Source organism: Drosophila albomicans, chromosome X, assembly GCF_009650485.2.
Source record: "Drosophila albomicans strain 15112-1751.03 chromosome X, ASM965048v2, whole genome shotgun sequence".
In the NCBI taxonomy this organism is placed as follows: domain Eukaryota; kingdom Metazoa; phylum Arthropoda; class Insecta; order Diptera; family Drosophilidae; genus Drosophila; species Drosophila albomicans.
In genome coordinates, this window is record NC_047627.2 from 16,890,261 (window position 1) to 16,918,034 (window position 27,774).

A 27,774-nucleotide genomic window follows, 5' to 3' on the forward strand; every position below is an offset into this window, starting at 1 on the left:
ATGAAAATAAAACACGTATAATGTAATGAACTCAAAAATGTATCGAAATAACATTGATCAACGCACATAAAGAAAACGTATATTGAAGATGTATGTGTTATCGATAAGTAACCGAAATCGAAATTGTGTGCCTTGCCTTCATAGTGTGTGGCATGAAGCATGCAGTGTGACCATTACTAATATGTAGCAGTATATAAATACCGAAAAAAAACATTACTTCGAATTACACTAAATTACTGATTGCTTGTTCAATATAAAAATTTATGCAATAAAAAGTATTCAAATATAGAAATTATAATAACTGGCTGCAAACTAGAAACGTCGATGTATGTGTGTGAAACATCGATACATCGATAGTGCCACCATGTACGATGTATCTCCACCACTATTGAAATAGCAATAACAAGAACAAACAGGGGCCTCGCAGCCGTTTTTCGCCGTCCGTCTCCCGTGTCCGTGACGCAAAATTATTACTTTTATGCTTCTCCCCGCTCCACCCACGCAAGCAGCAGTTGTAGCCGAGTGCGTAGCATATCCAGGATGAGTGTTCTACCGTTTGTACGCGGCGTTGACTTTACAAAAAATGACTTTAGCGTAAGTATTTCATCGAGAGTGTGTGTTGCACCAGTTGTTGTTGTTGTTGTTGCCGTCTCCGTTGTTGTTGTTGTGTGGCTAAATGCGGAATGTAGTAAATGAAAATGCTAAATTAAGTGTTGGCCTGGCTGCACCAGCGCCTGCATAAAACAGGTCAACAGCGTCCGACGACAGCGACTCATGCGACCGCATAAAAAATGATAAAAAAGAAAAAATGAAATTTATAACCATTCACGGCGAATCGAATTTGTCATCATCAGCGCACAGCTGCTGTCACTAGCACAGTCGCTGCTGACGTCGACGCCGACTGCAACTTCAACTGCGACGGTGACTGCGACGTCGACTGCGTTTTGTTTACATTCACATTTGATTAATCAATGTGTTTGTTTTTTTTTTTTTGTTTTTTTGGCAGAAAACATTCCCCAGCTCAATGCGGCAAATGTCGCGTGTCCAATGGCTAACATTGGACCACACACAACTCCATGAAATACCCGAGGAGCTGGGCCAGCTGCAAAAGCTCGAGCATTTATCGCTCAATCACAATCAGCTGGAGAAGCTCTTTGGCGAACTCACTGAACTCACCTGCCTGCGTTCCTTGGATCTGCGTCACAATCAACTGAAGAACAGCGGCATACCGCCCGAACTCTTCCATCTGGAGGAGTTGACAACGTTGGATTTATCGCACAATCGCCTGAAGGAGGTGCCCGAGGGCTTGGAGCGTGCCAAGAATTTGATAGTGCTCAATTTGAGCTATAATCAAATCGAAAGCATACCAACTGCCCTTTTCATACACCTGACGGATTTGCTGTTTCTGGATTTGTCGCACAATCGTCTGGAAACATTGCCGCCGCAAACACGTCGCTTGATCAATCTAAAGACACTGGATTTATCAAACAATCCGTTGGAATTGTTCCAGCTGCGTCAGCTGCCATCGCTGCAGAGTCTAGAGGTGCTCAACATGAGCTGCACACAACGCACACTCCTCAATTTCCCCACGAGCATCGATAGTTTGGCGAACCTTTGTGAATTGGATTTGTCGCACAACGCGCTGCCCAAGCTACCCGATTGTGTGTACAATGTGAGCACGCTGGTGCGCTTAAATCTCTCGGACAATGAGATCACTGAGCTTAGCTCTAGTTTGGAGCACTGGCAGCGTCTGGAATCGTTGAATTTGTCGCGCAATCAATTGACGCTGCTTCCCGCATCGCTGTGCAAATTGTCGCGACTGCGTCGCCTGTTTGTCAACGATAATAAGCTCAACTTTGAGGGCATACCCTCGGGCATTGGCAAACTGGGCGCCTTGGAGTGCTTTTCGGCCGCAAACAATCTGCTCGAAATGGTGCCCGAGGGTCTGTGTCGTTGTGGTGCATTGAAACAGCTCAATTTGAGTTGTAACCGCTTGATCACGCTGCCGGATGCCATACATTTGTTGGAGGGTCTGGATCAGTTGGATTTGCGGGAGAATCCAGAGCTGGTGATGCCACCGAAGCCCAGTGAAGCGAGCAAAGCGACAAGCCTCGAGTTCTACAACATTGATTTCTCGCTGCAAACGCAATTGCGTCTCGCCGGCGCCGCTGTGCCGCCCTCAATGCCCGCCACTGCCACGCCCAAGGATGCGACGGCGCGCAAGATACGTTTGCGACGCGGCGGACCGCGTGCCGATGGCGATGGCGGTCAGGATGCGGCTAAGGTGCTCAAGGGCATGAAGGATGTGGCCAAGGATAAGCAAAAGGATGATCTGGATGCCACGCAAGCGGAATCGCTGAAGCCGAAGCGTTGGGATGAATCGCTGGAGAAGCCACAGCTGGATTACTCCAAGTTCTTTGAGAAGGAGGACGGCCAACAACCGGGTCTGACCATCTGGGAGATTGAGAACTTTTTGCCCAACAAAATCGACGAAGTGGTGCATGGCAAATTCTACGAGGGCGATTGCTACATTGTGCTGAAAACGAAATACGATGAACTGCACACGCTCAGCTGGGAGATCTTCTTCTGGATTGGCAACGAGGCGACGCTGGATAAGCGCGCCTGCGCTGCCATTCATGCCGTCAATTTGCGCAACTATTTGGGCGCACGGTGTCGCACCATACGCGAGGAGCAGGGCGACGAATCCGATGAGTTTCTCGCGCTCTTCGAAACGGAAGTCATCTACATCGAAGGCGGCCGCACTGCCACCGGTTTCTATACGATCGAGGAGATGATCCACATCACACGGCTGTATCTGGTGCACGCGTACGGCGCCAGCATCCATCTGGAACCGGTGGCTGTGACGCTGCAGTCGCTGGATCCGCGCCACGCCTTCGTGCTCGACCTGGGCACACGCATACACATTTGGCTGGGTAAACGGTCGAAGAATACGCTGAACTCGAAGGCGCGCTTGATGGCCGAGAAGATCAACAAGACGGAGCGCAAGAATAAATGCGATATCCATGTGGATTTGCAGGGAGAGGAGAGCGTCGAGTTTTGGGATGCCTTCGATGTGCTGCCCGAGGAGGTGGCCCAGTTGCCGGCGCCGCAGGAGCATGTCGCCGATGACTTTGAGCCGGTGCAGCCGCGTCTGTATCAGGTGCAGCTGGGCATGGGCTATCTGGAGTTGCCGCAGGTGGAGTTGCCGGAGCAGAAGCTGAGCCACACACTGCTGAATAGCAAGCATGTCTATATACTCGACTGCTATACGGATCTGTTTGTGTGGTTCGGCAAGAAGTCGACGCGTTTGGTGCGCGCCGCCGCCGTCAAGCTGAGCCGGGAGCTCTTCAACATGCTGGAACGGCCGGATTGTGCGCTCGTGATGCGTGTGCCCGAGGGCAATGAGATGCAAATCTTCCGCACCAAATTCCCTGGCTGGGACGAAGTGATGGCCGTTGATTTCACGCGCACCGCCAAATCGGTGGCCAAAACGGGCGCGAATCTAACGCAATGGGCGCGCCAACAGGAGACGCGCACCGATTTGGCGGCGCTCTTTATGCCGCGACAGAGTGCGATGCCGTTGTCGGAGGCGGAACAGCTGGAGGAGGAGTGGAACTATGATCTCGAGATGATGGAGGCATTTGTGCTCGAGAACAAGAAGTTTGTGCGGCTGCCTGAGGAGGAGCTGGGACACTTTTATACCGGCGAGTGTTATGTGTTTCTCTGTCGCTATTGCATACCAGTGGATGATGTCATCGATGGCTGTGGCGAGAACGGTGCTGATGCAACTGCCGGCGATGATAGCAAACTGTCAACGTCATCGTTATCGGCGTCAGCGCCGCCGCCAGAGGATGAGATCGAGTGTGTGGTTTACTTCTGGCAGGGACGCAATGCCGGCAATATGGGTTGGCTGACGTTTACGTTTACGCTGCAGAAGAAATTCAAGGCCATGTTCGGTGAGGAGCTGGAGGTGATGCGCATCTTTCAGCAGCAGGAGAACCTTAAATTCATGTCGCACTTTAAGCGCAAGTTCATCATTCATACGGGCAAGCGCAAGGATAAGTCATTGACGCCGGATGGCAAGCCGGCAGTGGAGTTCTTCCATTTGCGTTCCAATGGCGGTGCATTGACCACGCGTCTCATACAAATCCAGCCGGATGCAGTGCACCTGAACTCGGCATTCTGGTGAGTCAATCTACGTTGTTGCCAAATTTTTTTTTATCCGTCTGTCTGTCTGTCCGCTCGCACTAAATGCTTTATCTTGGCGATTAAAAGCTAGCTTTATCAAATTTACTGACAATATTCCTGTAGTGCCTACGGAGCCTAAGCATACTATTATTATTGGCCAAGCCACACTGCGCCGCTTAAATTAAAAAATTGCGATTGCTTTCACTTGATTTGATTATTAATCACATGCCTGCAAGTAAATAGTTGATTGCTGCCAACCTATGAAATGAGCAATCATCTATTTTAAACCAGTTACCAAATGGTAAACCACATTTGCGAAGTTAACACTTTGAGAATCGCTGAGAAGGGCGTCAGACATAGAACGAAACACGTAATGAATATTTAATCTTACTATTTCTCTGCTTATTTAGCTATATACTTCATGTGCCATTCGAAACGGAGGACGAGTCACAGTCGGGCATTGTGTACGTCTGGCTGGGCAGCAAGTCATGCAACGAGGAGGCCAAACTGGTTCAGGAGATTGCCGAGCAGATGTTCAACAGTCCCTGGGTGAGCCTGCAGGTGAGTCACTCGATATTCTATACTTGGCGAATGCAGTTTAACACTCTTGAAACTGCGCTTACTTTGCAGATACTCAACGAGGGCGACGAGCCGGAGAATTTCTTTTGGGTGGCGCTGGGAGGTCGCAAAACCTATGATACGGATGCTGATTATATGAATTATACGCGACTGTTTCGCTGCTCCAACGAGCGTGGCTATTATACGGTGGCCGAGAAGTGTGCCGATTTCTGTCAGGATGATTTGGCCGATGATGATATCATGATACTCGATAATGGGGAACATGTCTTCCTTTGGATGGGGCCACGTTGCAGTGAAGTTGAGGTGAAGTTAGCGTATAAATCGGCTCAGGTTTATATACAGCATATGCGGATTAAGCAGCCGGAGAGGCCGCGTAAACTCTTTTTGACCATGAAGAACAAGGAGTCGAGACGTTTCTCCAAGTGCTTCCATGGCTGGAGTGCGTTTAAGGTGTACATTTAAATACGAAATATGTAACGGAATTCCGGGCGGAATCTAATGCCGTGACAGTGCAACCGCCGGGGACACGACAATTCTATACGATGACTGCAATATACACATATACACTTAATTCACACACACCCAACACACAAACACACACACACATACAACAAACGACAAGAAAATCGCCAGCAAAAATGTTTGTACTTTTATAATGTATTTAATTGTTTTTTAATTTTTTTATTTTTAGATCCGTTGTTTTTTTTTATATAATTTTTTTTATATATACTATTTCGCCGCCCAATTAATGAACTTATCGAGAACAAAAATGCAAAAAAAAAAAAAAAACAAAAACAACAAGAACTCGCCCCTGTCTACGCAAAGTATTCTCTTTTATCTACATATATATACATATATATGTATACTACTGTATGTACTACTTATCTATTATGTATATCTTACATATAACTATATTTATATGCTGAGCCGGCGAACTTTTTGTGCTAGTCCTGATGATGTTTTATCCTCAGATATCAAAACGTTAACGATGAAACAAAAACAAAACAAAAATCCAAACAATTGCTAATTGCACAATATCTTGCTGCTTGCAAAAATTCGCCAACTAATTGTACAAAAAAATCATATTTATTGCAATTAACCAATTATACAAAAATGAAAAATTAATAAAAAATGCCAATTCAAAAAAATATTCATATGTGTTTCAAATTCCAATTGTCGAATTGAGGGCGCAAAAAAGTGTTTCGATAATTGTACTTCATTTGAAGTGGCGGCGGTCGATCAATTAGCGAATTGTATGTTGCATAAAATGTATCGATGTGCCAAAATGCTTGTGACACTTTTTCTGCATTCATCCAAAATGTCGTTTGGCATTTATCGATAAGTGATCGACTTGCGGCAAGCCAAGGAAACATTTTTAAAGACTAAATACAGATTAAATAATGCTGCAAAATCAGAAGGTGGCTGACTATATCATTTGTATTGTTGATTAATAAAACTCAATTTAAGAAAAACTGACCGGGCATACTAAATACCAAAAAAAAAAAAGCTCATATTATTTGCGAATTTGATTTCGCAACAGCTAATAATCGATATAACCACTGCATCGATAGCTGTCTTGAATACATTTTACATCGCTACTCGGCAGTAGCAGCGGCGTCGTTGTCGCTCTCTCTTTCCCTCTCTCAGTCACTCAGTGTGCACTCTGCTCGGAAATCCGCGTTATATTATTTCATGCTTGTGTTTTTTTTTTGTGTGCGTGCAAATTTATTACAGAAAATCTATGTGAATGCCGCAACGGATGTCCAACATTGAATATTTGAAACGCAACGCCAGTGTTGAGAGCAAAGAATCGCGAATTGTTTAATTCAGCACCAAGCAACACACAAATTTGCAGTGCGTGTGTTTTGTTATTTTATATTCTGCTGCGCCTGCCGCCGGCTTGCCGTTCACCCCGCTCGCCCCGCCACCAATAAGAAAATTGCGCGTGTGTATTTTTCGCGCTTTTCGAGTTCCTTGCTGTTGTTATTGTCGTTGTCGTCGATGTGTGTGTCGAAGTAATTGCAAAAAAAATAATGGATCTATTTGATATGGTGCGCGCAGCGCCGCCACCAAAAAACATTCGAGAACGTTCAACAGCAGCCAAGGATACGGATGAGGACAGCAGAGGTAATGTGTGGCAATGTTGCAAGCAGCTCGCAAAATATTTAATGACATTTCATTTGCATACATTTTGTAGGTATAACAAGTGATGAGCCACTAGACACCGCATTAGGTAAAGTTACATGAATTAATAATAGAATACATCATTTAAAATGCTTAATCATGTGCAGATGATGATGACAGTGAGGATGCGGCCATAAGGCTAGCGGTAGACAGCGTGCAGCTAAAGATAGATGATTCGGAAAACGACGAGACGGAGAAGCCAGACAGCGATTTACTCGATGCGGGTGCGGATGCAGACGCGGACGAGGTGGAGATGGAGGTGGATAATGATGGTGAGCTGTTGCAGCCGTTGCCGCCTAAGACCAAGGCTCAACAAAAAATGTTTGCAGACGTGCAGCCGCCCACGAAGCGCAGGAGGTCGCGTACAGAAGCTGCAACAAAGTCTACTCCAACAGTAGTTTCAGCTGGGTTTTCACTGAAACAGTGTGTTGTGCGCATCAAGCGCCTGACTCGCGACGAGATCGAAGCACATCGACCGATGACAACGACGCCGTCGCCACCAAAACGTGGACGACCTCGCAAGCGACGCGCTGACGAAACAACAACGTCGCAACAACAGCAAAAACATTCGGTATCGCCGCCCAAAAAGTCCAAGTTGAGTTCGAGTAAAGTGCACATCAAGTTGCGACCGAATGGCGGCGATAAGCACAGCGAGCTACCAAAATTCACGCGCGCCCAGACGCCGCCAGCTCGCACACCAAGTAAGTCACCCTCAAAAGTGGCCACCACAACGAAAACCAGGCGACGACCCAATGTGCCCGGCTTTGTTAGCAAGAAAACGATCCAGCGTTATGGCAAACGTTTCTTCAACTGCGTTGTGATTGTGAAGCGGCTCAAACATTCCCCTAATATTCAGAGCAACATCAACGCAGCAACCAGCAGCGGCAACAAGTCCAACAAACGCAAATCGAAATCCAATTTATCGGTATCGTTTAGCGAAGCTGTCGAAATCTTCGGCTCAAGTCCTCGCAAATCCTCCTCAGCATCGTCCTCGAGAACTGTGCCAACGCGTCTGCAGCGTGTGGATGCCACAGGCAATGTGGTGGAAGACATTGAGTTGCCCCGCTTGTCAGCATCATCAGCGACAACAACAACAACACAATGCGACAGCGCCACAAAACGTTCGCGTGCCACCAGCGGCAGCAGCTGCAATGGACGCGGCAAGCGCAGCGGCAAATCGAAGCGTTCGTTGCGTGTGCCAGTCTCTGGGCTGGCGAGCTTAAGCATCGAAGATAGCCAGGATGCGAATGCAGACGATGAGTACATAGGTAGGTTGAACAGTTACAGATTACAATGCCAAAAGATCATTATGGCTTAGCTTCGTTTTTGTTGCAGTGCCGAATGAATTACCTGAACATCCGACAAAGTCGGGCGTGCGTCGCTCTGGCACTCCAAATCCGACTGTGAAACGCGTCACGACCACCACCACCATCAGCGATGAAGATGACGATGACGATGACGATGCAGTCGAGCCAGAGCCTGCGACAAATGTTAAACGCGCTGTGGCATCCAGTCGTGATGCCAGGCTAGCGAAGCGCGCTAGCGATGTCAAACCGCCAACTGAACATCCAAAACCTGCCGCTAAACGCTCAAGAGACAAAACCTCGGAACCTTTGGCAGAGTCAACAGCAAAGTCGCTGGCTGTTGAAACAGACGAAGAACCAGAGGCTGGGACAGCAGCTGACGCGTCAGTAAAAAGCGAAACGTTAGACGAAGAAAATGCTGTTGTGGCTAAAGAGTCAGCAGAAGAAGAAGCTGCTGCTATTGAAACTGCTATTGATGCCGTGGAACAGGAACTGGAGAAGCTGCAAAAGGAACGAGATGGGGAAGCAACTAAAGCAGTGGCGAACACAGATGAGGATAAGGCTGCTGATGAAGTGAAGACGGACGACGCAAAGCTCACAAAAGATATGAAAGAGGATGAGGAAGAGCTGCTAGAGCAGCCGTTGCAGCTGCACAGTGACGAAGATGACGAGGCCAAGCCCGAGTTGCCCACAGTGAAGTCGGATGACAAGTCGCTGGATACTAACCCACAGCAGGACGAAGACAAACTGAAGACGACGACGACGACGGTGAAGGCGACAACGACGACAAAATCAGAAGCCGAGTCAAAAGTGAACAAGCCGCGTGATTTGCTATCGCCGGCATCGCTGGATGTCACCACTGATGACATTTTGGAGATACAAACCTCACTTGAAGATGAACGCTATCTAACGCTCAACTCACCTTGTCTCTCCCTCACCCAACGACGCGATCGCGATCTACGCTTAGAGTCGCCCGATTCAAATGCGAGCTTCAAGTCGGCCCAACACATCGAGATAAATGAGGATGATGTGCCGACACCGCTGCGCGTGGATCCGCCCGATTTGGCGGATGACTTAATGTCACCCTCATCATCCTCAGTTGCCGCCACACAACAACAGCAAAAGGAGGAAGAGGAAGAGGGAGAGGAGGAGCAGGGTCAGGAGCAGGAGCAGGAAGAAGATCAAGAGCATAACATATTCAATGGCAGCGAAGTGGTGGCCAGCGGTTCTAGTTTGGGACAAGAGACATTTTCGGCACTGGATGAAATGCCCAATCTGGATGTCGATGAGCTGGGTCAGCTTGTTGGTGCGTATTCTCAAATTTATTGCCTTTCTCAATGATTTCTAACTATTTTTTTTGTTTCGTTTTTATACAGAGCCAGACTATCAAATGAGCAACAGCCGTAATGCCAACTCCAGAGATACTCCGGATGATATTATGAAACTGTTAGAGTCTTAGGTCAAGTCAAGTGAAGTCTTATAGGCAGCTTAAAAAATACTAAAGTTAAAAGGCAAAGGAAAACAAAAGCAAAAGAACGTGTCAAACAAACAACAAAGTTAAGCATAGAACAGACAACACAATCACAAACACATACACATACACATATTAACATACTCTCAATCGCTTTCACATCTTTCTGTCTCGCTCTTAATCGAGTATATTTCTGGCAATCTATCTGACTCTCTTACGCAGCATCCATCACAACTCTATCGCCATATTTTGGGTGTTATATTTTTTTAATATAATATCATGTATGTTCGAAAGTCTCCAGAATTAATTATATAGTTCAACTATGTTAGTTTTCGTATATAAGTATTTTTGGAAAATTGTTTGGCTCCTTTGTTTTTGAAATGTTTTCTTTTTTTTTTTGTAACATGAACTATATAACTTCAACGTTAGTCACTCAGCGCACTGAAACAGTATATCTAAATGAAATTTTTGATTGTTTTATATATTTAATTATGCTTGCCCACTATGGGTGCTGAACTCAATGATGTGTACAACAAAATTACTCATTTATACTGGGAAATGAAGTATAGAAGTTCAAGTATTTCGCTTGGTTGGTTTGTGGGCGTAGAGTAGAGTAACTTAAGAGCTATTCTTTAACTTCGCTCACTTCCATTAACACAGCTCTAGTCCGCCGAGCTCTTGACACAATATTGCAGATTACAAAATCGAGCACGGTTCATACACACACACACACACGCATTAACACAGTCACACATTCAGTTAGTTTATATCGCTGCACAGACACACAGACACAAACACACACATCATCAACACACAAAAATAAGAAAGGATAAAAATTAACTTGTAACTGCTCTGATTTAGAATTTACAATACGAAGAAGCTGTAAATCTAATTGATGTATTATTTAATAAATAAAAGTCGATATGTAAATGGATAGACTAAACTTTGACAGCTGTTTTATTAAAATACTGCATTGGTATTCTTTTTTTATAGTAATAATAATAAGAGAGCATGTTCTCAACTGAATTTACATTTACGCCAACTATGGTTGAAAACGCTGTGCTCTATTATTATTATAGAAAATCAAAAAATTAGAATACTCATCTTATTATTGTTTACTCATCAACAGTTGCCTAAGTATTGGAATAATTTTCAATTTAAAAGCAATTTTGCATTGACACTACAATTTAGTTTTCGTTTAAATTCCATTTATGTTATGTTTAACAGCGCGCGCACGCTTAACAGCGCTCAACGGTCTGCGATGCTGTTAGACTCGAAATGGCGCTGTTAATGCAGTGCGTTAGCGCTCTTACGCGGCGGGTAATGTTAATACAGTGCGTTAGCAATGTTATTGCTGGGCGATTGCTCATACGCCTCGTTGGCCGTCGTCGAGTGCGGTTGTTTTGCTTGGCCCTCTTGGCTTAATCGGCGATTTCGTGACGGAACGCGACACTTGGCGCGTGTTTAAATTATTTGTTTGTTCGAGCACAAAATTCAATATTACAAATTTGCTGAAAATGCTTGGAGACAGCTTAAGCGGGAGGCGCAGGTCGCCTGCAATTTAAAGGGACCAAAACCAAAAAAAAAAAAAAAATAAATCAAAATAAAAAAAAGGAAGCGAAAATAATATAGCAAAAAGTATACAGAAAGTGCACGTAGAAAAACGATCGCAATGCCCACGAAGGCGGCAAGATCGGCAGCCGACTACGATTCACAGGATGAGGCCAACACAGAGCTGCTGGAGAAGCTGAAACATCTCGATCGCCGTGTCGAGGCCGTTGAGAGCGGCGGCGGTGGCTTGTGCAGTCGCAGCGCTGCCTGCTGGCAGTCGCTCAAATGGAAATCGGCTTTAAATCACATCGGATTGCTTGTCTCGCTGTCCATCTACTGCGGCGTGGGCGGATTGGTAAGCAACAATAACAATAACAAACAACAAACGACAAGAACTCGACGTCGCGAAACAACACACGAAACACGCCTCGCAAACAAATCATTTGCATAAGAAAAATAACAAAATTAGCGATAGAATTTGTCGAATTTTACAAAGAAACAATGAGAACTTGAAACTGGAATTGAATGTAGTTTTTTTTTTGTTGTGGTTTTTTTGTTTGTGTTTGCGCGTAAAATCAACGTGAAAATTTATTGCACTGGCAATACCGCATACTAAAAATTAGCTCATAATTAAGACATAAAACCAGGCGGTACATTTAAGTGCCGACCGTAATTGCCACGCCCCCCTCGTGTAGCGCCCTTCCACCCCGCAAGTGCAGCACACACGCCGTAACGCCCCCGCACATTAAATTTCGCATATTTCATATATATTTGTATATAGTACATATATATTCATATTCATCTCCAGTCGCCTGGACTCGACTAGACGCGCTGCATCATTGACCGCAGTGTGCCTCTGTGTGTGTGTGTGCGTGTGTGTGTGTTTGTATTTTAGACAAGTTTTGAATAGTTTTGTCTAAACATTTACATTTTTGCCAATGACGTCGCCGTTTCTTGCCGATCATCATCGATAGCGTAATCCATGACTGCATCCATGTTCCACCACCAACTGCAGTCTCTTTGCTCTTCGCTCTTTGCTCTTCCATTAGCCGCGTTAATTGTGGACTTGCTTCGACTCAACACTGACATATGAGCGGTTATCATGTCTGTGCGACATTTGTTATTGCCAGTGTGTAATGCCATAAATAAACTTTGGTCAAATTTAAACTGAAACAGAAACTGAAATTGCTGTTCGCCATGCTCCAAAACAGTGGCAACTACTTCTTCCTCTTCCTCTTCCTCTTCTTCTTCTTCTTCTTCTGCGATGCTTAAGCCAGTTGGGAATTCTTCGCGCACGCAATGTGCAAATTAAATGTCAACTCTGTGTGTGTGTTTGTTTGTTTGTTCTATTTGTTTTGCTTTAAACTGTCAAAGCATTGTTTCAACTTTCCATGTCAATTTCAGTTGTTGCTTCACGCTTCACAATTCATTTGTCAATTCAATTCGAAAGTCTGAAGTAGTTTTCTGATTTTTACTAAATAATCAATTTCAATTTATTGAGCATTGGTCATCATATACTTTATAGAATATACATATATTCTAAAACAAATTTAAATCGAAAACGGAAATACTGTTTTGTGAATTAATATTATTTACTAAATAATCAATTCAACTTTGCTGAGAATTGATTCTATTTTGTTAATATAAATATTTTATATATTAAAACAATTCAATTTAAAAGTAGGAAATACGTTTTGGTTATAGTTTTGAGATTGTGCTACAATTTGTAATATTATTTATTGAATAATCAATTTGAACTTATCGAATATTTATATTATTATTATATTATATTTTATTTGAAATTAAAAAAATAATTTTTTATATTTTTATTATTTTGTCACAATTTTCCAATTTGCTAAACATTCAGCATTCTGTTTTATTCATATATATTATAGTTTATATAAATTATATTTTAAGACAATTTAATTTAAAAATCGGAAATTACCTTTTTATATTTTTGTTATTTTGCCACAATTTGTTTTAGTTCTTGTTAGGTCAGTAAATAATATATTCAATATTAATAAACAACTCAAATTTGATAAATGTTTTCAATTCTATTTTATTACTATTTATTATTTTTTATATTTATATTAAATTTCAAAACAATTCAATTCAAAAGTCAGAAATAATATTGTGATTTTGCCATTATATTTCATTAACATTTTTTTACTAAATAAAAAATACCAATATGCTGTGCATTGATCATTTTATTTTTAATAAATACATATTTTATTTTATATTGATATTATATTTTAAAACAATTTAATTCAAAATTCGGAATAGTTTTGAGATTGTGCCACAATTTTTATAGTTTTAGTTAGTATAGCAAATAATAAAATTATTATTATTTATTAAATAATCATTTAAAATTTTCGGAAAATTGATTATTTTATTTTGAAACCATTTAATTTGTCACAAATTCCTTCTTTTTTTTGTTAGTTTGTCACGATTTTTTTTTTTAGTTCTAGTTAGTAAATTAAAAATATTTTTTATAATAATATTCAATTAAAATTTGCTAAGCTTTGAATGTACAAAAATGCAAATCGAAAGTCGAAAATCAGCCTTTGTGTGATTTAAAATTTTAATTTGAATTCTAGGGAAAAGGCTAGGGAAATAAATATGAAATTTTTATGTTTTAATCGCATTTTTATGGCAAAATTAAATGCGTAATGATTATACAAAATTTTAATAGCATTTTTAATGCAAATTGAATTCATATTAAAAATAAAATTAGCAGTTTACTATTTGGTTAATGTTGATACAAAATTTTTAATAGCAATTTTAATGCAAATGCAATACGAATAATAATAAACTTAAAAAAAAGAAACTAAAGCATCTTATTTACGTTTCTATCACTTTTACTCAAATGAAAGCTAATAAATTGCGCTAATAAAAACGAAATAAATTTCGAAACATTGTGAATGCATTTGAATTTGCGAATATTAGGTATTTCTATTATGTTTTGCTACGCATTCATTGGCGTTTGGATTCGTATAATGCGAATGCACTTAAGATTGTTAATTAAGTATTTATTCACTTTGCTATTCAAATGAATAACTATCATTCATTTTGTACGTACTCGTATGTATGAGAGAAAGAGAGATAATCGAAAGATTCAAGGCCGCAAATTCTTGGCTGATATTTATGTTGAGTTCTCAGTTACGAATCATTTGCTGAATGGGATGATTCATTTATCATTATTCACGAATACGAAATGCGTGTGCGTGTGCGTGTGTGTTGGCGAATCAGTTGAAATACAATTGAGCGAGAGCGAAAGAGTTTTGCCATGCAGTCAACACCTCATCGAGAAGAGCAGAGCAGAGGCTTTTACTGTGAATGTGAATGCTTGAACAATTGCCACGAATTAATCAAAAAATGGGCCATAGCAATGGGAATCACATACGATTAAGATTACGAGTACTCGAATTCGTATTCGTATTCGTATTTGAATTCGTAGTTTGTTGTAGTCGCAGCACATGTTGGCCAATTACGCGCACTTCGCTGCCAAATTGCTCATCAAATAGTCGAACAACATTTTTGAATTCAATATAAAATCGAATTGTGAGCATTTACTATATTTTATGTTTGACCGGCAGCAGACTTTGTGAATTTTCTTTTCGGCGGCTCATTATGAACTAACTGACCAGGCCCAGACACGCAGCACAAAAATAAAATGTGGCCTCATCTTATTTTTTTGTGGAGGGTGAACGTGGCGTATGCGTAATCTGTGTGTAAATCTGCTAAACGTTTGTAGCCATCACACGGACAGAGTGCATTCATAGAGTGCACTCACTTTGCATTCACTCTCAAGCTGGCATCGCTGCAGCTGTCGCAGCTTAGAGCATTAGAGTTCGAGTGCCAGCTGTCAAGTGAAACGGAAATGAATCGCATGCCAGCAGCAGAAGCAACAGCAACAGCAAAACACACTCACACATCCTTCTCACACACACACATCCTTTCGCATGTTGCGTTTCAAATAACAGGATGTGCTTCGGCGGGGGATTTGTTAACTTCTGCGTCAACTGCTGACCGGAAATCATCTGGGAAACGTACGAATTTCGTGCGAATGTCACCGGATACAAATGCAGCTGCCATGACGACCTTGATTGACTTGCGCGTCCTTCTTCTTCTGCTTCTGCTTCTTCTTCTGCATTATGTCCTGCTAAACGCTTTCAATTGAATTGTGCGCGAGCTTAGCAGCATCCTAAAATAGCCAACGCATATACTCGTAAATTGACTTGGCGGGGGAAAGTGGAGTGTTCTGGCAAAGGGTTTCGCTTTAGCACTTTGAACTCTGTATATTTTTACTGTACGTGATATACATTTATTTGTTTGTTCATTTATGTTGAACTCAGCTTCAATTTTTTACTTAAATGCTGCATTTGCAAAATATACTTTGAATTTTATTTAAAGCTGCACTTTATGTTTTTATTTTGTTTTTTGTGCTGTTTTACAATTTTGTAATTTTACATTTATATATATACCATCCAATTATTATATATTATATTATTTTATTTTGAAACCATTTAATTTGTCACAAATTCCTTCTTTTTTTTGTTAGTTTGTCACGATTTTTTTTTTTAGTTCTAGTTAGTAAATTAAAAATATTTTTTATAATAATATTCAATTAAAATTTGCTAAGCTTTGAATGTACAAAAATGCAAATCGAAAGTCGAAAATCAGCCTTTGTGTGATTTAAAATTTTAATTTGAATTCTAGGGAAAAGGCTAGGGAAATAAATATGAAATTTTTATGTTTTAATCGCATTTTTATGGCAAAATTAAATGCGTAATGATTATACAAAATTTTAATAGCATTTTTAATGCAAATTGAATTCATATTAAAATAAAATTAGCAGTTTACTATTTGGTTAATGTTGATACAAAATTTTTAATAGCAATTTTAATGCAAATGCAATACGAATAATAATAAACTTAAAAAAAAGAAACTAAAGCATCTTATTTAAAGCTGCACTTTATGTTTTTATTTTGTTTTTTGTGCTGTTTTACAATTTTGTAATTTTACATTTATATATATACCATCCAATTATTATATATTATATTATTTTATATACCAAAAACTAACTTCTATAACTATCTATATTGAATTTATTGTTCCTGAGAATTTGGTTGCGTTCAGATAAAAATTGTAATTTAAGAAATACTTTTGTATGGAAAAATAAGCCCACTGCAATTACATTGGCTGACAATCTGGTATATTAAGTACATTTTTGGTATATTTTGAATAAAGTATTTGACAATCTGGTATGCTCTATGGTATATTTTTATTGCAGTATTATACAAAAATATTATATATAAATGTAGCATTCGGTATATTTTAGTATTCTTGCAGTTTATTAATTCAGTATATTAAAGAATAATACTGACCTGATCTTATTCAGAATGAGTAGTATCTCACAGTCGAGCACATTCTGTAGCTGTAGCGTTCTTACTTGTTTTCCTTTGCTTAAGAATTTGAATTGAATTTCAAAACATATGGAAATTACTGAAATTGTGAAATCTTGTACTTATACTCTATTACTTTTTAATGAAGTTGAAAATTTGTAGTTAAATGCAATAAAATTGCAGTTTGCTGATTTAGAAAAATGTACTTATTTTATTGTTGTTCTATTATATTTCAATTTTATTCAAATTTTCACTTCAAATTTATGTGTCATTTATTGTACTGTTCTACAATTTTGTTTATAATTTAAAAATTGTTCCTTTGACTATGAATTTGAATGGAATTTTGAAACTTACAATATAAAAATAATAAAGGTTGTGGAATGTTCTGCATACTATTAAATTTAGTTTAAACTTTGTAGTTAAACGTTTGACGCCTTAAAAAACTATACTTATTTTATTCTGATAAAGTTTTATTATACTAAAATTTTATTAGATATTTTCCTAAGTGATAAATTGCAGTATTCTCCAATTTTGCAAATGGTTTACATTTTTGTTTTCTTCCTTCAACAATTTTATTTCAGCTAATTTCTAATATAGTTTTCTGCTTATGCATTTATTTTCAGTTCAGCTTGATTTCAGTAATGAAATACAATTATATTAAGCTCACTTAAATCACAGATTGTTTCTTCAGAACATTATGTATTTTAAATATTTATTAAAATGCAAAATATTTTCCATTTGATAATGTTGAAATATTTTCAACTTTTTTCTTTGCTTTGTGAAATTCCGAAATTCAATTTAATGAGTATCTCATTTTAAAATAATCTCAAGTTATCTTTCCTTTGCTTCAAAAATTCCAAAATGGAAATTCTAAAAGCTACTTTAAGTCTGCATTTGAACTTGATTTGGCATAATTTGTACCCACTCGCTTCTTATTTAATCATTTTTTTTGCGTCTGCACTTTCGAGTGCTATATAAAAACCGTATCGCATCTTGTCCAATTTGTCTCGAGCGAATTGTCGGTTGATAACGTTTTGTGGAATACGTGCGCCGGAGACTTAATTGCTTGAGCTCTGGCAACTGGCTGCCAGACAACTTTGTCCATGAAACAATCGACATTTATCTGTTTTATGTTCCCCTTTTTAGTGGCTGTCAACGGCGTAGAAAGTTTATTTATTAATTAAGACACTCTTCCTTGCCCCTTTCTTTTTTTCGTTTTTTTTTTGTTGTTGTTGTTGCTCAACTCGAGAGAGCGGAGTAAATGTTTTGGATTTCAAGTGGGTGGCTGCCACAGCTCAAATATCAAAAGACTCGTCCATATGGCAAAAAAAAAACGAGTCTTGTGAGGGGGGGGGGGGGGGGGGGAAACTGTCTATAAATCATTTTAATTAGCATATGTTATGTGAGAGTGTGTGTGTGTGTGTGTTCTGTGCAGAGTTTGAGGCGTTTCTATTGTAAATCGCGCAACTTTATCGATTCACGCGAATCACGTGAATTATTCGCTTTGTCAAATGCTTGGATGCGTGTGTCACCTTAGCGGGCCAAAAGCAAAAGCGAAAGCGAAAGCCAAATGAATTAAGTTGTTGGCCAAAAAGGCAATTAGACGACAGTAGTCAAACCTCGAGCCAAAATAGATGCGTGTATCTATCTATGTGTATGTGTGTGTGTATCTCTCTCTCTCTCTCTCTCGCTGGGTGAGTGTTTGTTATCTGATTAAGTAAGCCCATCCAGGCGCAGGCAGACATGATTTTATATTAAGCCAATTTCGGGCAGGAACTAGGCACGGCCACGTTCCGGATGTTTACGTTTTGATTTTGACCAAAATGGCGAGCATAAAAAAAGAATGAAAGAAAAACCAAGGCACACACACACACGCACACAGAGACAGGAAATCACGCCAGGCGCGCATTAAGCGTGTGACAGACAAGCGGTCATAGTGACATTATTATTGTGTGTCGCTTTCTTTCTTCCTTTCCTTCTTTTGTTGCCTACTTTTTGGCGCAGCTCCACACAAAACTTTAAATGCGCAAATTATGCCAAATGCAAATTCCTGCTTATTGGATACAAAATAGTTTCTGGCTTTATGCTGATTGACTTGGACTTGGAATGCGCTTACAATTCAATAGATAAAGATGCATATTTATGATGAGGATACTTTGAAAGTACCATATTTATGTTAAGCTCGCCAAAGTTAAGGCTGCTTAAAGTCTGGTGTGCATATGAAAAACTGTTTAGCGAAATAAATTGAAATTTGTAATTTTAATGATTATTTATTTATTATTACTTATTAGTTATGAAATGTAATTTATTTAGTATTAAACAACAACAGAATTAAAAAAAATTAAATAATAATATAAAGTAGGTAAATTCATTAATATTGTATTTAGATTTTGTTTATGAAATAACCAAGGCCGATAGATAATAATAAAATAAGCAGAGTAAATTTGTGAGTTTTGAATGCTTTTAAATTGAATTAGTCGAAAAATAACAAATCATTTTGAAGCTAGAGTACATTTTTGTTACAAACAATAATACCTACAGGATTTATGGTTAAAATTTGGTTGTCAACGAATAAAATTTGAAAAGTTATTCAAAAAATTCATTTACAATCGGTTTTTAGCTGATTTGCCTGACAATCTGGTATATTTTGTACTATATAGTATATGTTGAATGCAGTATCATATAAATATACCAAATTTAGAATTCGGTTTATTTTAGTATTTTTGCACTATGTATATTTAGCTTTCTTAATTGTTATGCATACTTCAATGTAATAAGAACAAAATTTGGGTGTGATGTTTGTTTTGCAAGATTTGTCGAAGTGGTTAAATTCTTAAGTTCGTAGCTACATATATAAATTAATACACATATAAATTAATGAAAGTCAAAATTGCCTAAGAACATTACTAATGAATTAATGTAGAAATAAACTTGCAGATCTATCAAATGTAAATTGAAAACATTCCAAATTGCTTGAAACATAAAGTCATATTAATAAAGAAATATATTTATAAATAAAAATGTATACATAAATGGGAAGTTTATACATTAACAAAGTTAAAAACTGCTTATACATAAATTAATTTTAATAAAGAAATTCTAGTTATAGTTATAGTATATACACAAATTAAGAAAAGTCACAAGATTAACTATTCCAAACTATGAAAATCAAATCAAAATTATATATTCATTAATAGGTTAAAAAATTTTGTATAAATCATTAAATAAATGTAAAAAACCTTTTTGAAATGATAGTCAATTTACATGTGCAAAAATGTAAAAAATGTTTGTGATATGAAAGACACAAAAGAAGTGTTCAATATGCAATTGTTTATGTAGCATTTCAATTCGAAAATCGTGTCAAAAGTATACAAGGAAATCAACCGCAGGGCAAGCTATGGTCAACTTGAGTTTATGGCCTTACCAAAAAGGCATTTGGTTGTGGTAAAGTTAAGTGAGTGGAGGGAGAGAGAGTGCGAGAGAGAGAGAGGGCAGCCCCATCATGATGTTGTTGTTGTTGTTGCTGGAGTCACAAGTCAACCTGTGAGGCCATTTACATTGTGAATCCCCGTTGACCGCAATTTCATGTTCATGTCGTTTAATGAAACAATTTAGCTGTGACGCCTTGTGCTATGCAACACTTTTGTGCGCTTTACCAAATTCCAATCATGTCACCCCGAATATTAAGCAAAGTGTGGGGGTGGGGGTGGTGGGGGAAAGGTTAGCAACAATGACAAGCGACTTGGACGAAACGAAACGAAACGAAATGTGAATGTGAATCGCATCGAATCGCATCGCATCTCATCATCGCAGAAACAGTTTGCAAAGTGTTTAAGTGTATTAGCAGCGGGGGACACCGGAGAGGGGAAATGGAGAGGAGTTACAGGATGGCGAGTGTGACAATGAGGCAAAAGTTTTTGGCTTTTTGACTTTACGCAGTTTCATGTCAATGCTGTTTTTTTCTTCTTCTTGTTTTTTGGGTCAGGCACGCATGAGGCATACAAATCGAGTGTTGTCGAGTGTCGAGCTGTCATTTTGGCAATCGCTTTGGCACATTTTCAATTTATTTACAACAAAAAAACAACAGCAACAAAAAAGTCTACAATATACAAATTGTACAATATGTGTGTATATGTTATGTGTAAGCCATAAAATCACTTGGCCGCAACAAGAAGAGGCGCAGCATCAACAAAATGACTTTTGCTTTTCAATACCCTCTTCAAAAATGGTCAAGGAAATGATGTGTTCAACTAGTAAAGTGGATTGCTGTGCAATAAGTGTGTCAAACAGAATAATATAGAGCTGAGAACAGAAGAGTAAATCGCAGCGGACTGTAATCATTATAAAAGTTTCCATATATTATATTAAGATTTCCGGAATGACGATTATACAGTTACGAAATTGTGCTATAGAAATTATTTAAGAAATACTTTTGTATGGCAAATTACGCCAACTGCAATCAGGTATTAGTTACTGGCTGACAATCTGGTATATTTAGATCTCGTTAGTATATTTAGAATGCAATACTTAATCGATATACCAAATATGGTATATTTAGATCTCGTTAGTATATTTCGAATGTAGTACTTCTTCGATATACCAAATATAGTACATTTTGACCTATATTGACCTATATTTCGAAAGTAGTATTTTTATTGGTGTACAAAATATGACCTTCAAGTTTATTTTTAGTATTTTTGCGGTATAGTATTTGGTATATTTTAAGAATAATACCAGTGAGTTTTTTGCTTTTATTGACACTTTGCTGTAGCTTTCTTCTTTGTTTTATATACTTTAGTTGTCTCTTAACGTATTAAAACATAAATTTCCATGATACGCTTAACATTTTTTTTTTCTTTATATTTTTTATAAGAAAAATTGATGAATGTAATAATAGCTGCACTTACAATTATCTTGTTTTATTTATTTTAATTTATCAATCAAAACTCATATTTAAAAATTAAGAATTATGAATTTTAATGGTTTGTATTTTTTGTGGTAATTTTTTAGCTTGCTTATTTATAATTATGGTTAATTTACTGCTTTTAAATTTTGCCAAATATATAGTTTAGACTTTGAAGAACTAGTTTCAGTAGTTGACTACTTTGCTATGAAAAGAATTTCAAACATAATTTATAGAAGTTCTATAAACTTGCTTCATTGCTTTCAAATATTGTATGATTGAACTGTAGACCTTAATTTCAAACTACAATAACAATTAAAAAAATAATAAGATATATATAGACAACATAATTGTTAACTCGGAGCTAGTTACAGGGTATTTTATAGTCACACTTTGATTACAAATCTGTTCTTTGCTTGTTTTAAGGGGTCGTCGAAGGGCCGTTGAGCGATTTATTTACGCATTTTACACGCAGCAAAAAACTTTATCAATTTGTACATATGCCAGTCACACACAAACACACACACACGCACACACATACACTTATCGCCACACTCACACCTACACACACATATGCTTTACAGAGACGCCGCATAGTCGATGTCGATGACGCTCACAACTGGCGCCTGTCCAGCAACTTATTAAGTCTATATGTGTCTGCGACTGTGTGTGTGTGTGTCATCTTTTTATGGATTAATGTTTTAACAAATTAACAGTCAACAGGCAGGTGACAAGGTCTATAATATATTATATACATAATACTACGAAGAATAAAATGCAAAATTTATCTTACGTCGCGTGCCATTTTCTATAAATGGATCGCGAATTTTCTGCTCATAAATTTTGCATTTTACATTTTTCGATTAATTCTACGGATCATTGGCCTTTAGCGGGAATTTCATTTAACACGAAACAGTGAAACACTCAGCAAGATTAACTGATTGACTGATCCATTGCGGTCACTAGGCCATGGTGTTTTATTTAATTATTTCATATATACATTATATTAAAGTGCGTTTTTAACTGAATTATAAAGAATTAAAATTTATTAAATTTCATAAATTTTGTATAATTTTAAATTACTTTTTTCTATTTATATCTGTTTTCACATGTATGAAACACAGAGGAATATATTTTATGTTAATTAGTTTTCAATCCTGTTGTTATAGATTAATCGGTTCATTAAGATTTCAAATATTAAGTATACGCAAACAACCAGACTTCATTTACTTTAGATTAATTCGATGATATTATTTCAGTGATCAATTTTTAATAGTTTTCATTTTTGTATTTGTTAATTTTGTCCGCTTGGAAGTTTTCAAATATTAAGTATACGTAAAGATGCTAATTGCATTTTATTTACTTTAGAGTAATTCGATGATATTATTTCGAAGAATCGCATTCACATTTCTTAAATAGGAAGCAAATTCAATGGTGTTTAAATACATGAATGTTTGTGCCACTTTTTGTGGCATTTAAATTGCATGACCATCCAATGAAGATATATTTATCCGCCAGTGCTATTTATACGTCCACACAAATTGGCGTTTTTCTTTCATTGTTGGCGGCTGTCATTGTTTTTGCTGGCCAGGTAAAGGCCAGGGCAGCCAGTTCACATATGCGAAAATGACAGACAAACGGACTGCCGGACAGACAGACAGACAGACAGAGAGACGGACAAACGGATGGATAGACAGAAAGTTCAGTGCAACAATATATTATTACGTATGTATGTTGTATATGGCGATTGCTTTTTTGTTTTCTTCGTGGCTGGCTGGCTGACTGGCTGGCACTTGGGTGTTGATGTTTTGCTCGCAGCGTTTGCCCAATGCGGCGTATGAGTAATTTTTGAGTTTCTGTGGGCAACACAGCACAAAAAAGCAAATAACGTACAATTATTTAACATATTTTACGTGTAGATTGCTGCTGATGCCGTTGCCGTTGCTGATGCTTTCGTTGTTGAGCAAATAAATTTGAAGAATTCTGCAGATGTTTGCGTTTCATTTGATTTTGTTCAGCTCCAATTTTTTTATATGTACACGAGTATATCACTCGCCTCTCGTTGTTGCTGAGAACAACCACAACAACAACAACAACAATAACAACAAAAAAGTTTCAAAAATAATTTGTAAACTGTTGTTAGTTTGTTATTATTGTTGTTATAGTTTGTGGTTAATTGCAGCGTCTGCCAAAATAAACGATCTATTAAAAACTCGCATTAATATTTCACGCAATTTATTATAAAATAATAAACTACAGCAAAATGTTTATTTGATTTATTTATTTATATTGCGTATCGCACTTCTGGTTCAACATTTGTCTACCATATATAGTATAAACTCGTCTATGATAAATGTTTAGGCAGCGTCAATAAAGCGAGAAATCGAGCGAGCAGCTGAAGAAGTGCAATGAAATCAAAGTCAAGTACAACAAAAGTTTTTTTTTATGGCAATTTGGCGTGTCAAGGTTGTTCCTATTATTATTATTGTTCTTGTTATTGTTGTTGTTGTTGTTGTTGTTCTTTCTATTAACATAATTATTATGGTTGTTGCGTAGTTGGCTGAAGTTGTTGTCGAGCAATTGCGGTCACTTAGTGTCCGGAAGTGGGCCATAAGAAAACATTCGATGTATTTGCATAATTGAAATTACAAATGTCAGCGAAAAATCGAAATTTACTGGTAGCTGGCGTTAAGCTTTTTAAACTGATTAAATTGCCGAATATAGTGTGGTTGGCAAATGGAGAAATTATCCTAGAAAGTCTTCTTAAACTCCACAAATTATTCAAGCTGCTGAAGTTGCTTAATCAAGATTTTGCGTTTAAGCATTGACATTTTTACAAACTTAAAAAGGCATTCTACTAAATGAGATGAGCAAATTATTTTATTCTGAGAAGCATACATAAAAATTTAATAATTAATTAAAAAGAAGTTGGGATGTAGAGTGTGCTCGATTGTTAGATACCCGTTACCCATTTCAATAAAACCATATTCCACGAATATACCAAAAATATACTACAAAAATATTAAAGTATACAGAAAGCTTTATTTGGTATATGTATTTATATAGTACTACATTCAAAATATATGATATCCTACAAATATATCAAAACAAGTAAGAAAGCTACAGTCGAGTGTACTCGACTGTGAGATACCCGCTACCCATTTTGAATAAAAGCAATATATTTTGCGGTATTATTCTCAAAATATACCAAATATACTGCAAAAATACTAAAAATATACCAAATGGTAAATGTGGTATATCGATATAGTACCGCATTCAAAATATACCATAGACGGCACAATATACCAGATCGTCAGCCAAAGCAACTCAGACCCCTAGTAAGTAGGCGTTTTTGCCCATACAAAAGTGTTTCTTTAATAACTTCCACAATTTTTATCTGATCGCAACCAAATTAACTATAGTTATTACTGTACATACCAAAATTCGTAACTCTAGCTTTAAAATTACGCTTGTTATTCGATTTTTTTGATTTGCAGGGGCGGAAGTGGGCGTGGCAAAAATTTGAAACAAACTTGATCTGCGTGCAAACATAACAAATGCTGTCGAAAAAAAATTATAGCTCTATCTCTTATAGTCTCTGAGATCTAGGTGTTCATACGGACAGACGGACAGACGGACGGACGGACAGACGGACAGACGGACATGGCTATATCGTCTCGGCTGTTGACGCTGATCAAGAATATATATACTTTATAGGGTCGGAGATGCCTCCTTCTACCTGTTACATACATTTCCTGCCGGCACAAAGTTATAATACCCTTCTAACCTATGGGTAGCGGGTATAAATATACCGCAAAATACTCAAATATACCGAATATGATATAGTACTACATTCAATATCATACAAATATACAGAAATTATACCGCAAAAATACTAAAATAGACCTAAGACTTTATTTGGTATATTTATATAGAACTACATGCAATATACAAAATACAAAATATACCAGATTGTCCGCCAAAGCAATTTTGACCCGATGAGAATAATAATAGAATTAGATTATTTGTAAAAAGTTCTTTACTTTGTTAAATGTTGTTTAAATGATGCAGTGAATTATACATAAACTAAAAATTGATAATATATTGTAACTAAATAAATAAAAAAATCGCATAACAAAATAATTTTTTATAATTGCTTCAAGTGCATAAAAATGCAAAATTAAATCGAATTAAATCGTGATTATTTTATATTTGCTGCAGTTAATCTAAGGATAAGTTATAGCCGCAGTTGTGACTCAAAGTCAGACCGGAATGTTGTTCTCTAGTATAGCTGCCAATTTTCATAGGTCCAATTAAAAATGTAGATTTTATGTGTAAGCCACGAAACAACCGCAGTAATTACGACAAGAAGTCCAAAACAAGCCAAAGTCAAAATAACAAGTTGAACAACATTTTTGGGGGCCAGCGTGGCTTCCTTTCCAACACAACACAAGGAATAACAAATATTTAGGAAAAACCTTTCAATGCGAGTGAAAACAACGCTTGCGTGCAATGCGATAAAAAGCTGTAGTACAATTTGGCGGTGGAGTAAAGTGGCAAATTTAAGCTGATGCCAAGTAATTCGCATACTCTGTGATTGTTTTGCAGTAGCCAAAAGCGAAAGCTATTTTCTTTTTTCTTTGCTTTGCTTTGGTTTGGTTTGGTTTGGTTTTTTGTTCTTTGACACGCAAACAACTTTGGCAATTCAATTTGCAGTTGCGTTCCTTCAAAATCCCTTTCGATGCGTTGCGTGCTGAATTTGCATGTCAAAACGGCGTTGATTGATGATATGCCAAACACACACACAACAGCAACACAAATGTGAAATGCATATAATGCGCATACGCAACGTGTGACGATGACGATGTCAAGTTTTTGAGCGTTTCACTCAGCATATTTGCCATGACAGGGCGATAAGCAACAACAACAACAATAAGAAACAAATAAGTACACACACACACAGCGAGCTGCATGTTGTGCCACAAAGTGCATTAAATAAAATAACAATAAATCAAATTGATGTGCTGTCAGCTCTTTGATATTCATATGCTGTCGATGGTAAACGCTTTGACTCATTAACAACACACATTTGTAATAATGATGAAGCTTTTGCATTTCAACGCTTGTTTAAAATTGTAAATGTGTTCCACTTATTTCTTTCACAATTTTCTTTGACAATCTTTAATTTCCTGTACTTACTCCAGTTGCTCAAATTGAATGCTATTAATTGTTCAACAAGTTTTCAAGTTTTATCTAATTGAATTGTCGGAAATAATGACAAAGCATTTTGTGAACAAGGTATTGCATTTAAAGGTGTGGTTTGAAACCGGCTTAAAAATTTAATCGAATTTGAATTTCTCGATTGTTTGACCATGAGATACGAATACTACCCACTTCAATCAAATATGCAGATGATTTCACTTAGTTTTCTAAGCTTATATTTATGACGTTTTTGTAAATACTTTGTACCTCTAAAAATTGTATATTATGTATTCCCTACATTGTCTTGAATATTTTGAAGGAGGAAAGCTTAGATTTTCTTTTAATCTTTTATACCCATTACCCATATGGTAGAAAGGTATTTTACTTTACCGAGTTTTCCAGTAACAGTAAATTCTTATGATGTTAAAGTATATTTTTCCATATTGTAATCAATAAAGCTGCAAATTTTACTGTGCCTACTAATTTGAATTTACTTTAGGAATAGGAAATGGGGGTAAAATAATACTCAAATTTCCAATAGATTATGCAATGAAGTAATTATGATTTATTCTTTTGTTTATTATTTCTTTTCATATTCTGATAAAGTGTTTTAATTAATTCAAATTACTTACTAATATTATTTTATTCATTTACATTTCTGTTTCTCATAATGTAAAAATATTACTCCAAATGCAATGGGTTTCAATTTTTAAGTAAATATTATTTGGTTTATTACTACTTTTCATATTTTTCTAACAAAGTGTTCTAATTTACAATTTACAATAGATCTTGTAATTCAAGTTACTTATCTATATAATATTTTGCATTCCCTTTATTGTTCAATGATGTTAATAATAATAGTCGCTTCAGCGTTAAAGTAATTATTATCTACAAATTTGTTGACTACAACTTCAACTTGAATTAGTCAGACTCTCTCTAGTGTGCATTACAAAATCCAGGGTATACTTACAAGCATCCAAAAGTAGA

At 37.5% G+C, this 27,774-nt stretch overlaps 3 protein-coding genes across 4 annotated transcripts in view; all 3 read left to right on the top strand.

Annotated features, from left to right (window-relative positions):
• Window positions 1-379: 379 nt before the first annotated feature.
• LOC117564022 (protein flightless-1) lies at window positions 380-5,917 on the top strand. Its single transcript, XM_052003403.1, has 4 exons — window positions 380-594; window positions 1,007-4,185; window positions 4,599-4,749; window positions 4,819-5,917. Exons 1-4 carry the CDS (start codon window positions 541-543, stop codon window positions 5,227-5,229), a joined length of 3,795 nt encoding a protein of 1,264 aa, XP_051859363.1. The 5' UTR covers window positions 380-540; the 3' UTR covers window positions 5,230-5,917.
• Window positions 5,918-6,399: 482 nt separating this feature from the next.
• LOC117572492 (eukaryotic translation initiation factor 5B) lies at window positions 6,400-10,673 on the top strand. 2 transcript variants are annotated; one of them, XM_034255354.2, is made up of 6 exons: window positions 6,400-6,894; window positions 6,965-7,000; window positions 7,059-7,223; window positions 7,281-8,219; window positions 8,287-9,561; window positions 9,632-10,672. In XM_034255354.2, exons 1-6 carry the CDS (start codon window positions 6,801-6,803, stop codon window positions 9,712-9,714), a joined length of 2,592 nt encoding a protein of 863 aa, XP_034111245.1. In that variant the 5' UTR covers window positions 6,400-6,800; the 3' UTR covers window positions 9,715-10,672. The 2 variants fall into 2 exon arrangements, with proteins under 2 accessions (XP_034111245.1, XP_034111237.1); XM_034255346.2 differs by having other exon boundaries at window positions 7,059-8,219; window positions 9,632-10,673.
• A 433-nt stretch (window positions 10,674-11,106) lies between these two features.
• LOC117567189 (TWiK family of potassium channels protein 7) overlaps window positions 11,107-27,774 on the top strand; it is a 31,405-nt gene continuing 14,737 nt past the window's right edge. The window contains exon 1 of the mRNA XM_034247019.2: window positions 11,107-11,632. Coding sequence (XP_034102910.1) covers window positions 11,399-11,632 — 234 coding nt within the window. The 5' untranslated portion in view covers window positions 11,107-11,398. The remainder of the gene's footprint in view (window positions 11,633-27,774) is intronic.